A 13801-nucleotide genomic window follows, 5' to 3' on the forward strand; every position below is an offset into this window, starting at 1 on the left:
TGTTTCTTTCTTCGTATCTTACTGTGCATCAGATATTGCCAGAGCATTATTAGCATAAATGATTAAATAGCAGAATTGCAGTTGATAAACAATTAAAATCAGTAATCAGTAAATATGATTTTGCATAATTCATGCAACATACATAGAATAAAATCCAAATTGTTATTGTTTTGCCTGTTTTTAAACTTACGGATGGTGATAATGAGAAGGTCCTAATTTTCACTCTTTTATTTATTATTACCCCATGTGTTTCCCAAGTATGGAGGTTGAATTTTTTGTGTGCAGAGTTTTCTATAAAATGGTGGCCAGGCACAGTGGCTCACGAATCCTAGCACTCTGGAAGGCCAAGGCGGGAGGATCACTTGAGGTCAGGAGTTTGAGACCAGCCTGGGCAATAGCAAGATGCCGTCTCTATAAAAAATAAAAATTAGCTGGCTGTGATGGCACGCACCTGTAGTCCCAGCTACTTGAGAGGCTGAGGCAGGAGGATTGTTTGAGCCCAGGATTTGAGGTTGCAGTGAGCTATGATGACAGTGCTGCACTCTAGCTTGGGCGACAGAGTGAAACTCTGTTTCAATAAAAAAAGAAAAAAAAAAGTTTTCTGTAAAATGAGACAATTTAAAACCCAAAAATGACCTCACTTATAGACTTATAAGATGTATTCAACAAATATTTGCTTTCTGTTCTTGATTCAAGATAAGTTTAGATCATGTATTCATCCATGAAATGGCAAAAAAATGGATCCAAGCAAATAATAAAAGCATATTAGGCCAGGTGGGGTGGCTCACACCTGTAATCCTAGCACTCTGGGAGGCCAAGGTGGGAGGATTGCTTGAGCTCAGGAGTTCAAAACCAGCCTGAGCAAGAGCGAGACCCCATCTCTACAAAAAACAAAAATTAGTCAGGCATGGTGGCTCACACCTGTAGTCCCAGCTACTCTGGCGGCTGAGTTAGGAAGATTGCTGGAGTCCAGGAGTTTGAGGCTGCTGTGAGCTCTGATGATGCCACTGCACTCTAGCTGGGGTGACAGAGTCTCGCCCTGTCTCAAAAATGAAAAATCATATTAAAGGGTATAAAACTATTAAAATCATTACTTTATTAAAAAAGAGAATGTTATAGTAATATGTATGAGGCTGTTCAGAATATTAACAATATATAAAAGATAACTTTTTTTAATTATAAATTCCTGAAGTGATATTTTATTTTGTATTCTTCATCTTCTTCTAATACCAGCATGGTAACTGACACATATTGTGCGTGTACTCACTATACATTCAATGAATGAATAATGCAGAAGACAAGCATCTTATTTAGAACTAGATTGTTGATTTACATTACTACTAGAACATAAATTTATATGGCAGGTAATATTTTCCAGTGATTAGCTTTTTAGATTGTACCCTGTCCTATCACAGTGATGTTAGAGGTTGCTTTAAGAGTCACACTTAGTGATTTTGAGATAAATGGAAGAGTTACCTTCAGCAAAATTCAAAATTATTAGGCATAGTGAAGTTATTAAACAACTGTTTGTGGTTATTACATAACTTAATACCATAAATCTACATAACAGCTGAAAATTTCAGGTTATCAGAGATTAGAGTTAACCTTAAGTTATAGGTTGGGAAATTTGTAGGTGAAATTATCTGGAATTATTTACTTAGACTCAAATAGTTGACTCTAAACCTTGTGTATTTTCCACGACTGTACTTCACTGTTGATTAACAGTGACTCTGAAGTTCAATGGCCAGTGATTTGATTTACAAGATTTTTAATTATTTTGTATGTTAAAGTAACTAGCTACACTTGGGTATTTTTAGGTTCAAGGTAAGGACCCATCAGTGGAAGTCACACAGGACCTCATTGATGAATCAGAAGAAGAACGATTCGAAGAAATGCCTGAAACCAGTCATCTGATTGACCTGCCCACGTGTGAACTCAATAAACTTGAAGAGATTGCTGATTTAATTACCTCAGTTCTCTCCTCACCTATCCGTAGGGAAAAGCTGGCCCTGGCCTTGGAAAATGAAGGCTATATTAAAAAACTACTGCAGCTATTCCGGGCTTGTGAGAATCTAGAAAACACTGAAGGCTTGCACCATTTGTATGAAATTATTAGAGGAATCTTATTCCTAAATAAGGCAACTCTTTTTGAGGTAATGTTTTCTGATGAGTGTATCATGGATGTCGTGGGATGCCTTGAATATGACCCTGCTTTGGCTCAGCCAAAAAGACACAGAGAATTCTTGACCAAAACTGCAAAGTTTAAGGAAGTTATACCAATAACAGACTCTGAACTAAGGCAAAAAATTCATCAGACTTACAGGGTACAGTACATTCAGGACATCATTCTGCCTACACCATCTGTTTTTGAGGAGAATTTTCTCTCTACTCTTACATCCTTTATTTTCTTCAACAAAGTTGAGATAGTCAGCATGTTGCAGGTAAGTATACTGAGGTATTCTTCACAATTCTGTTTTCAGATATTTAGTTCCCTTAATCGTTCAAGCTGGTGTTCATTCCCTTTTTTAAAAAGATTTCTTCTGTTTACTTTAAATGTACTGTTAGCATAAAAAATCAGACTTTAGCTGTGGTTTTATGAAGGAGAATACATTTTTAATGAAACTTTTTATATTAAATGATTAATGATGCAGCTGGGGTTTTTTTAATTTAGTTTTTATAATTTTAAAATTGAGATAGGCTGGGTGCAGTCGCTCACGCCTATAACCCTAGCATGTTGGGAAGCCGAGGCGGGAGAATCACTTGAGCTCAGCAGTTCAAGACCAACTTTAGCAAGAGCGAGACCCTGTCTCTACAGAAAAAAATAGAAAAATGAGCCAGGCATGGTGGCGTGCATCTGTAGTCCCAGCTACTGGAGACGCTGAGGCGGGAGGATCACTTGAGCTCAGGAGTGTGAGGTTGCATTGAGCTATGATGATGCCACTGCACTCCAGCCAGGATGACAGAGTGAGTCTCTGTATGTATGTATGTATGTATAAATAAATAAATATCATATCTATATAACATAAAATTCAACAGTTTACAAAAAAATAAATAAATAATAAAGTAAAATTGAGATCGTATCTACATAACATAAAATTCAACAGTTTACCCAATTTTAAGTGTACAATTCGGTGACATTAAGTACATTCACAGTGTTAATGTAACAATCACCACCATCTATTTCCAGAACTTTTACATCATCCCAAATAGAAACTCTGTACCCATTAAACAGTACCTCCCCATATCCCCTACTCCAGCTCTTGGTAACCACTGTTGTACTTTCTGTCTCTATGAATTTGCCTGTTATAGAAACTGATGAGTATCTTTTAATCCATTTTGAGAGACATAGTTATTATTAGAGTATGTATGTATGCTTAAAGCTTCCCAAGTAATTCATATTTACAACCAGGATTGAGAAACACTCAGTAATTTTCAGGAAATTTTCAGGTTGTTTGCTATGTGAAAGTGATTTTATTTTGTCTCGAGTTGTAAAGTAAGAGTTTTATGCCATGTTTATCATGTTAATAGTGTACATCCTAACAGTATAGTAGAATTTGAAGAATTTGCATGACTTGTGGTATTAGATTATACTCAGTTTTCTACATAACTACTTTTGTTATTTCCTTAACGGTTACTAAGTGTATTGAGCAGCTACTGTATACTTAGTGTTGTGGTTCTCAAAGTGTGTTCTGTGGACCCTCAAGGTTCTTGAAGCCCTTACAGAGGAGTCTATGAGGTTTTCCTTTTCCCACTTCATGTCAGCATGAGGCTGTATTTTTTTCTTATACCTCAGCCCAAAGAACTGAAAAAGACAGAAGAATCTAGTTGTCTTTTTGTTAAGCCAAACCTTAAGGAGATTGACAAAAATGTAAGAGAGCTACTCATCTTCCTGAATTTTTAAAATTTTGGATTGTATAGTTTCTCTTAAAAATATTTATATAAATATAATGACTTATTTTAAAAATGAATTTATAAATATTTCCACGTGCTCAGTCTTAATTTTAATTGTGGTAAATACTGATAAGCATAATGCACGTAATAAAGGCTATTTAGGGTCCTCCATAATTTTTAAGAGTTTAAAGGGGTCCTGAGACCAAGTAGGTGAGACTATCTGTCTTAGTGTTAGCTATTAGACTCCATTTTATGACATTTCCAACCAATATTCATCTTTCTATTACTTTATTTTTTTATACAGGATTTACTTTTTCAGATCATTCTTTCTCTGAGCAATTTTTCACTGTTCCCCAATAATGAGTGTGAGGGAGGATAGATGTTCACATTAGGTTCTTTTTATAATATATGGAACTTATTTGTGGGTTTTTTTCTTTTCTTTTTCTTTTTTGAGACAGTGTCTCCCTCTGTAGCCCAGGCTGGAGTGCAGTGGCACAATCATAACTCACTGCAGCCTCGACCTCCTGGGCTCAAGTGATCCTTCTACCTCAGCCTTCCGAATAGCTGGGACCACAGGTGTGCGCCAACACACCCAGCTAATTTTATTATTTTTTGTAGAGACAGGGTATTATTCTGTTGCCTATACTGGTCTTGAACTCCTTGCCTCAGGCAATCCTCTCGCTTCAGCCTCTCAGAGTGCTGGAATTACAAGCATGAGCCATCTCGCCCAACTAGGTCCTATTTTTCTAAAAACCATACTGTATAATTCAGGGTGCTGTTTGACTTGCTGACAGAAAAACCATTATAGTCTCAGGAGGTTGGAAATAGAGCTACACTCTGTCGTTGACGTAAAGGACCCAGTGACAGAAGTTCAAATGTAGCTTTCAAATGACTGCTTTTGACTTCAGAAGGGTTTCCAAATCCATCATAGTAAAATCATAAGTAGTTTTTAATATTTAAAATGAAATTATGCAAATTAATCTAAATATCTGTAGCACTTTACGTCATTTTATATATTTTGTCATAGGTTTATTTGTGAAGGCTATAATTACATAAATCAAATGCAGCTTTAAAAAGAAAGGCATTAGCTGGGTGTGGTAACTCAAGCCTATAATCCCAGCTACTCAACCTGAGGTCAGGAGTCCAAGGCTGCAGTGAGCTATGATCGTACCACTGCACTCTAGCCTGGGTGACAGAGTGAGGCCTCACCTCAAAAATAAATAAATAAAATTAATTAAAGTCTCACTCATTTCTGGTCCATTTTGTGAAATAGATACTGTGAACCACAACATTGTTTTTATCTAGGGTTTATTTGTAATTTTATTTATTTTTTTAGGGACAGTCTTGCTCTCTCACCCGGGCTGGAGTGTGGTGATATGATCATAGCTCGCTGTAACCTTGAATTCCTGGGCTCAAGTGATTCTCCCACGTCAGCCTCCCAAGTAGCTAGGACTTGCACCACCACACTCAGCTAATTTTAAAAAAAAAATTTATGAAGTCAGGGTCTTGATACGTTACCCAGGCTGGTCTTGGACTCTTGGCCTCAAGTGATCCTCCCTCATTGCTAGGATTACAGGGTGAGCCACCATGCCCCAGCCTATCTAGGGTTTAACACTTAATTATCTCCTGTGTGCCAGCAGTGATGCTGAATTATGTTTTCAACAATGTGTGAAAAGGAAAGTAATTAAGATTGTGGCTAGTGGCTTCTAAATGCTCATTTCCTAAAGCCCAACTATGAGGTTTCCATACAGAAATTTTTTTGGCTAGGCATTAGGTGTTTCCAGACACCCTTCTGGCTATCTAGTATATGTATCTGTGGCTTCTGTTTTTCTTTGTTTTTGTTTTGAGACAGGGTCTTGCTCTGTTGCCAGGGCTAGAGAGCGGTGGCATTATTATAGCTCACTGCAATCTCAAACTGCTGGGTTCAAGCAATCCTCCTGCCTCAGCCTCCTGAGTAGCTGGGACTATAGGCATGTGCCATGGAGCCCAGCTAAGTTTTCTATTTTTAGTAGAGACAGGGTCTTGCTCTTGCTCAGGCTGGTCTCACACTCCTAAGCTCAAGCAATCCTCCTGCGTTGGCCTCCCAGAGTCCTGGGATTATAGGCATGAGCCACTACGCCTGGCCTCTGTGGCTTCTTAAATGAATACTAACCTGCTGTTTCATGGGTTACATAAGGCAGATGAAAATGTAAGCATTTTATCTAACTGGGCCAAAGTGTGGTAGTACAAAGGTACTTACCATAAATCCTAGCTTAAATTAGATTAATTAACTGAGAAATTATATGAGAGCATTTAGTGTAGTCACTAACTCCTAGTATGTACACTAATATATGTTAACATTCTCTTACAGCATGATGGGGCATTAAATTTTAGCTAATCTGACTTTTCTAGCTCATTGCGGTTCAAAATCCCCTGTGCCCAGAATTGAACAATACACTTTAAAAATGTTTTACAAATTAAATTCCTAAAAGCCAATAAAGGAATTTCCACACAAACAGCTATAGAATAAGATCCTTTTCAGAACAGAAAGTTTTCGATTCCCCCCTTACTAGAAATGATGGAGGACAGGAATCTCAAATTTGACATTTTAACACATTTCATGTTTCCATTGTTTCATAGGTAACAGTTAAGATTAAACCCAGCAAGATCAGTGGTTTAGTTCTTTTTCTTAACTTATTTTGCAGATAATAAGTTTATAGCACCAAAAGAGAAAAATTTCTAACTTTTCATTCCAGTTACTAATTAAATATGTAAAATCCTCAAATGCCTTTTATTTTTTTATTTCTAGTTTTTATTTTTATTTTTATTTTTTATTTTTTTTATTTTTTGAGACAGAGTCTCACTCTCTTGCCCAGGCTAGAGTACCGTAGCATCAGCCTAGCTCACAGCAACCTCAAACTCCTGGGCTCAAGTGATCCTTCTGCCTCAGCCTCCTAAGTAGCTGGGACTACAGGTGCTTACCACCACACCTGGCTAATTTTTTGTTTCTATTTTTAGTTGGCCAGCTAATTTTTTCTATTTTTAGTAGACATGTGGTCTCACTCTTGGTCAGGCTGGTCTCAAACTCCTGACCTCAAGCGATCCTCCTGCCTCGGCCTTCCAGTACTAAAGAGATGTGGTCTCACTCTTGGTCAGGCTGGTCTCAAACTCCTGACCTCAAGCGATCCTCCTGCCTCGGCCTTCCAGTGCTAAGATTACAGGCATGAGCCATCATGCCCAGCCTCAAATGCCTTTTAAAAAACTGTTCAAAGTAATAATGGTTTTTTTGTTTTATTTTTAGGGACTTTGTTTTGAACTCATGTAGGATTTGACATATTAAATTTTATATTATTAGATTTGATCCATTCTACCTTGAATATATTTTCTTTGATTTGATTCATAATTTTGAACTATGTAGAAACCTATCCTTTAGTTTATTTGGTATGAGTGACAAAAACCTCATTCATTATTTTGGGGACATGGATTCTAAATCCATCTCTGTCACTAGATAGCCTCGGATGAGTTTACTCTTTGCCCCTCAGTCTCCTAAAATTTAAAATGGGCTAGGCTGGCCAGGCAAGGTGGCTCACACCTACAATCCTAGCACTCTGGGCGGCTGAGGCCTGAGGATTGCTTGAGCTCAGGAGTTGAAGACCAGTCAACACCAGCCTGAGCAAGAGCAAGACCCTGTCTCTACTAAAAACAGAATAAAATTAGCCAAAAATCTCCTGTCTCTATTAAAAACAGAAAAAATTAGCCAGACATGGTAGCATGCGCCTACAGTCCCAGCTACTAGGGAGGCTGAGGCAGGAGGATGCTAACACCGTAGCACTCTAGCCTGGACTACAGAACGAAGACTCTGTCTCAAAAAAAAATTTAAAAATAAATAAAATAATAAAATTGGTGAGGCAATCTCTGTATAATGTTGTAAAGTCTGATCTGATTCTAAAATTCTGTATTTATGTGATTCTAAAAATGATGAATGGGTTCTGTTTTGTTTTGCCTGTTTTTACATTATTGCAAAGAGAGTTTGATTGAGAATTTTTAGTAGTAACCCTTCTCTTTTCCCCCACAAGGTTTTGTTATGTTATCCAGAAAAGCAGCCACACACAATTTGACATACATATTTGTATTTATTAAAACAAAAGCTCTTAAAACCAAGTGGAAAACAAAAACTAAAATGATCTAAAGAAATTTGTTTAATTATTTGGAGAACTAAGAATTTTGGAGTAAACATTCCAATTATGTGATAGGCTTTAAGTAGTTGATCATTTATTTCCTTAGTACATATATTGGAACAGAGTGATTTTGTCGCTTAAAGAATATTATCAAGAGTAATGTTGGAAATCAGGAAAAAAAACCTGGAATCAGAAAGCATTTTCTCAATAAACTATAATATTTGAAATTATCTCTATGTATAATATTTTATGCATTTCTAGCTGTCAGCTCACAAGTACTGAATCATAAGAAGAGTTTAAATGAAAAATTGAGTTTATCAAAGAGTTAGAACTTTTTCCTATGAAAATATTCTGAAAAAGTTAAACATTTTCAGACAGGAAAGGAAGCAGATTTAATCTGGGAGAGATGCAGGAAGATAAAAATTTATAGAAGGTGTAAGTGGAGGTATATATGTATTTATTCACTCAAACCTAAAATATTGAGACTAAAACTATTTGGAAAAAAAGTGATTTGAGGGATAAGTAAAAAATTAAGTATGCATATGAGCTCCCTTAAAAGGTGGATGGTTCAAGCTGTAGTGAATAAGGTCCAAAAGGAGTCAACAAAATAAATAAGAAAGCAAACATCATTTTAAGTCAGACTAGTAGGTTTATCTCCTACTGTTTTGTTTTTCAGTAGCACCAATTGATGTTTCGTGGGAGAGCATGTTATATACTCCATGATTGTATCTAGTGGTTTTCGTTCATTTGTTTTTTCATACATGCTCTACCTTATTTCAGAAAGAACTTAAAGGATTGATAGCATTTAATGGATGTTCCTCAATAAGAAAAAGGGCAGGTATTTGAGGTATATCCTTTACATGTTACAGTTTGGTTTTACCATCAACCATACAGGTACTACTGCTACAGGCTTTATTTAGACTACGCTACTTTAATTAATTAAAATTAATGGAAATTGGGCACAGTGGCTCACACCTGTAATCCCAGCCTTTTGGGAGGCCGAGGTAGGAGGATTGCTTGAGGCCAGGAATTCAGGACCAACCTGGGCAACATGGGAAGACTCTGTCTCTAAAAAAATTTTTAAGTCAGCTGGGTGTGGTGGTGCACACCTGTAGTCCCAGCTACTCAGGAGACTGAGACAGGAAGATCACTTGAGCCCAGGAATTCCAGGCTGCAGTGAGCTATGATCGTGCGACTGAACTCCAGTTGGGATAATAGAGTGACCCTATCTCTGAATGAATGAAGGAAATTGCATTTCATAAAAGTGAATTTTGAAGAGAACTGAAGCTTAAAAGCACCAACAATTTTTCACCACTTTTTAGCAGATTTTAATGGAAATCATCTCTAAAGTGGGTTTCAATATTTATGTCAGTTTTTTCCTTTGCAATTTTATAGTCCATGCTTGTAAAAAATTAGAAAATAGATAAGCAAAAAAGAAAATTACTCATTATCTATCATTAAGAGATAACCACAGTTAACATTTTAATGTGTATCCCTTCTAGACTGTAACTCACAAATTTATATTTAAAAGATAAAAATGCATACTCTATTTTTGTCCTTTTAAACAATGTGTAAGGAAATTAACAGTTATCTGTCTTTTAATACCTCAGAGTCCGCAATATAAAAAGCAGTTATTGTAGTATTTTGTCACCTAGTTATATCCTTGGGGACCACAAGACCATGTAAGACTCTGTACCAGTTGGCTGTAGATTATTGTATTTCATGAGTTCTTGAGTTTTAAAGGGCTTTGTAATTTTATCTGCTCACAGAATTCAGCCTCCTTTACTGCTTTCTGTGTTGTGTCTTATTTTTTGGCTGGGTGCTATGGCTCATGCCCGTAATCCTAACACTCTGGGAGGCCAGGGCAAGAGGATTGCTTCAGCTCAGGAGTTGGAGAGCAGCCTGAGCAAGAGCAAGACCAAGACCCTGTCTCTACTAAAAACAGAAAATTTAGCTGGGCTCTACAGCACGTGCCTGTATTCCCAGCTATGCAGGAGGATTGGTTGAGACCAGGAGATTGAGGTTGTGATAGATCACTACCACTGCACTCAGGGCAACAAAGTGAGACTCTCTCTCAAAAAAAAATAAAAATAAAAAACAATTCTTATTTTTCTAATCTGCTATGGACTGACAATGAGATCCTCAGATTTATTTGAATTGCGTTTAACTTAAGAGTAAATAGGGCCAGGCGGGGTAGCTCACACCTGTAATCCTGGCACTCTGGGAGGCCGAGGCGGGAGGATGGCTTGAGGTCAGGAGTTCGAGACCAGGCTGAGCAAGAGGGAGGCTAGTCTCTACTAAAAATAGAAAAAAAATTAGCCAGTCAACTAAAAATAGAAACAAAAAATTAGCCAGCGTGCTGGCTCGCAGCTGTAGTCCCAGCTACTCGGGAGGCTGAGGCGGAAGGATCGCTTGAGCCCAGGAGTTTGAGGTTGCTGTGAGCTAGGCTGACGCCATGGCACTCACCATAGCCTGGGCAACAAAGGGAGACTGTCTCAAAAAAAAAAAAAGTAATTAATTAATTTAGAGTAAATAGACCCTCAAAGGGGGCTAGACAGGCTATCAAAGTTAAAGTAAATGAATTTTCATGTAACACCTCTAGAACATCTAGTTTTGTTTTCCAAAGAGTCCTTTATAGTTGAGAAGTATAAATTAGGTATTAGTGTATATATAACTAGAATTGAATGGTGTCATCAAATTTTGGAAAATTGTAACACAGATATACCCTTCAATTTTTATTTTCATGATGAAAATGCTATTGGGTTTTCAGCTATTTGTATTAATGTAAGTTGTATAAATCACATAAATAAGTGTAATTTTATACTTTTATTAATATTTCATAGTAATTTCCTCTCATGCAGGAAGATGAGAAGTTTTTGTCTGAAGTTTTTGCACAATTAACAGATGAGGCTACAGATGATGATAAACGACGTGAATTGGTAAGTTATTCATGAAATTCAGAGTCTTAAAGAGCACTTACTCTTTTGGCATGGACAGCTTTTAATCTTGAATTTGTTAACTTAAGAGATAGTTTTTTATAATTAGTGTGAGATGAAAGATATGTATTTAAATTGAACCATAAAATGGTTATTCAAAGTTTCTAAAATTTTTGTTTTGTGTATTTTAGAAAACTCTTAAGATATTCTAATGTATCTTCCCCCCCCCCACCATGCAAGAATTTGTATGCCTTATAAATCCCCAAATCAGACAATTGGTTTATGTTAGGACAGAAATACAAACTCATACATTTTTATGGTTGTAGATGTTAAATTATAGAGATGCTTTTCTTTTTAAACAAGAGGTAAGAAGAATGCTTCTTGAGTAAATGAATGATAAATAATTTGGTTCTTTGGAAATGTTTTTGGTTTTCAAATGTGTTTATAAGCACCTTTTTTGGGATATAAACTGTATTTTCGGAAGATAATAATCATTGCTATTTACCAGATGTTTGTCATTTTTCAAACAGTATAATCAGATATTTAGAATTTTATAAAATAATGAAAAATTGCTTACTTAAAACAACCAACCATCTAAGTCATCTTTCATGTATTTATTATTAGCCTACTCAGTTTTCTCGCTTGAAAAATTAGTGTTTTCAACTAAGGAATCTCTGATGTCCTTTTCAGTTCTTAAAACTATTGTTATGTTTTTGAACCCAGCCAGAGGGAGCCCCCAAAACCATTATAGGATGGTTTCTGCAAAAATGTGTGTTCTTAATTCAAAACAAATGCCTTACATGGCATTTTCTTTTTTTTTTTTTTAATATTTTAATTAAAATTTTTTAATTTTTTTTTTTTTTTTTTTTTTTTTTTTTGAGACAGAGTCTCACTCTGTTGCCCCGGCTAGAGTGCCGTGGCGTCAGCCTAGCTCACAGCAACCTCAAACTCCTGGGCTCAAGCAATCCTCCTGCCTCAGCCTCCCGAGTAGCTGGGACTACAGGCATTTGCCACCATGCCCGGCTAATTTTTTCTCTATATATTTTTAGTTGTTTGGCTAATTTCTTTCTATTTTTAGTAGAGACGGGGTCTCACTCTTGCTCAGGCTGGTCTCAAACTCCTGACCTCGAGTGATCCTCCCGCCTCAGCTTCCCGGAGTGCTAGGATTACAGGTGTGAGCCACCGCGCCCAGCCCTTACATGGCATTTTTGCACTGAATGTCTTTGGAGATTTCATTGGTCAGTGTTTGAGAAATAATGCAAGCTTTACTATTAATGGGTTGCTAGTTTTTAATGTAGGTTTTAAGGAGCCAGTTTACTCTGAAAAGATGAGATCCTTCAAAAGGGTGAATTCCACACTGTGGTATATCACATTACAGTGTACTCCAAGTTTATTTTTATTTTTATCAACTTCTCATTGTAATTTCTAACATTACAGGTTAATTTTTTCAAGGAGTTTTGTGCATTTTCTCAGACATTACAACCTCAAAACAGAGATGCATTTTTCAAAACTTTGGCAAAATTGGGAATTCTTCCTGCTCTTGAAATTGTAATGGTAATTATATGGTTTCTTTTTGTTTTTGAAATTATAAATTTGTAATATATTTATATTATGCATGGGAAAGTATTATAGTAATGCATATTGAATTCTGTAACTTAGTTTATTATTTACCTGATAACTGAATTATTACAAGAATATCTTCAGTTTTCAGATTTTTATTAATTTAATTTGTAGTATCAATATGTAATCACTTGCATATAATATAACCTCAACTGAATAAAAACTCCACATGATTTTGCAAGATTATTATCTTTTCTGTAACAATATTAAGTGTATTTCTTAGAAACCAGTAAAATATCTTTTAGATCAGTGAGTGGACTAAGGACAGACTGAAACAAGGGGGCTTGTGCTGCAAGATAGGGTTAGGGCGTATTTCTTTGACTTTTGTTTATATGAGTTTTATCCATTGATACTTACTATATGAAAAATTAAAACAAAAATTTTAAGTATTCATTTTAAAGTGATAATCCATTATATGTTAACATAAATGACATAACTTTTATGAAAAAATAATTTTTCCAAAACAGAATTTGATGAGAAGAGTGACATTGTTATACCTTTTTTTCTCTACTCCCTCTAATGTCTAGCCTAAGAGAAGATGGCTAGATTTATATAGCAGCTTCTAGATTTAATTTGTTGAGATATCACATGTCATGTAGCCTCTGGAAAACCCCACTATACTTGTGATTGGGAGTGAAAAACACAAAAAGTCTTAGTATTATTTATTATTATGAAAGTAGTTTTAATCTTGTACACTTCTGCAAAGGATGTTAACCCCCCTTGCCAGAATTCCCTGAACCACACTTTGAGAACAGCTGGGTCAGGGAATGTTTTCAGAATCACCTGAAGATTTTGTAAGTTACAAATCGTGTGTCCTTCATTATGTTGGAGGAGAAAAAGCATTCAGGATCATTACCTTAGAAAACTAAGTTGTGGGGAAAAGGGTAAAAATGTCCAAAAGAAGTTTTCAAAAGCATCCTCTGTTAGATGAGTAATGGAAGATAGGATCTGTTATTAAGGAATAACTCTGGCAAATCCAGGACAGAAGAGAGATTCTGAAAGACTGAGGCCTTAGCTAGCAGACATTATTCAAAGTTTTGTATATCTTTAAATAAATCTCTTCCCCAGATTTTTTACAGCATTTTTAAATCATTGCTTTATAAACCTGTGCTGATCCTTATATTTAAGTTCTCTGAATAGTTCTTTGCTGTGGTAAAAACCAGTAGAAACTAAATATTGAGCTGCCTAAAAGTTTTA

General features: G+C 36.0%; 1 protein-coding gene across 5 annotated transcripts in view; it reads left to right on the plus strand.

The window, feature by feature from the left end:
* Positions 1-13801, plus strand: part of PPP4R3B (protein phosphatase 4 regulatory subunit 3B) — a 63637-nt gene that overhangs the window by 15789 nt on the left and 34047 nt on the right. For 4 of the 5 annotated variants that reach the window (XM_069494023.1, XM_069494027.1, XM_069494025.1 and 1 more), the window contains exons 4-6: positions 1818-2441; positions 10910-10987; positions 12422-12538. In XM_069494023.1, coding sequence (XP_069350124.1) covers positions 1818-2441; positions 10910-10987; positions 12422-12538 — 819 coding nt within the window. The remainder of the gene's footprint in view (positions 1-1817; positions 2442-10909; positions 10988-12421; positions 12539-13801) is intronic. The other variant, XM_069494024.1, reaches the window with a different exon arrangement.

The sequence above is a fragment of the Eulemur rufifrons genome, chromosome 19 (assembly GCF_041146395.1).
Source record: "Eulemur rufifrons isolate Redbay chromosome 19, OSU_ERuf_1, whole genome shotgun sequence".
In the NCBI taxonomy this organism is placed as follows: domain Eukaryota; kingdom Metazoa; phylum Chordata; class Mammalia; order Primates; family Lemuridae; genus Eulemur; species Eulemur rufifrons.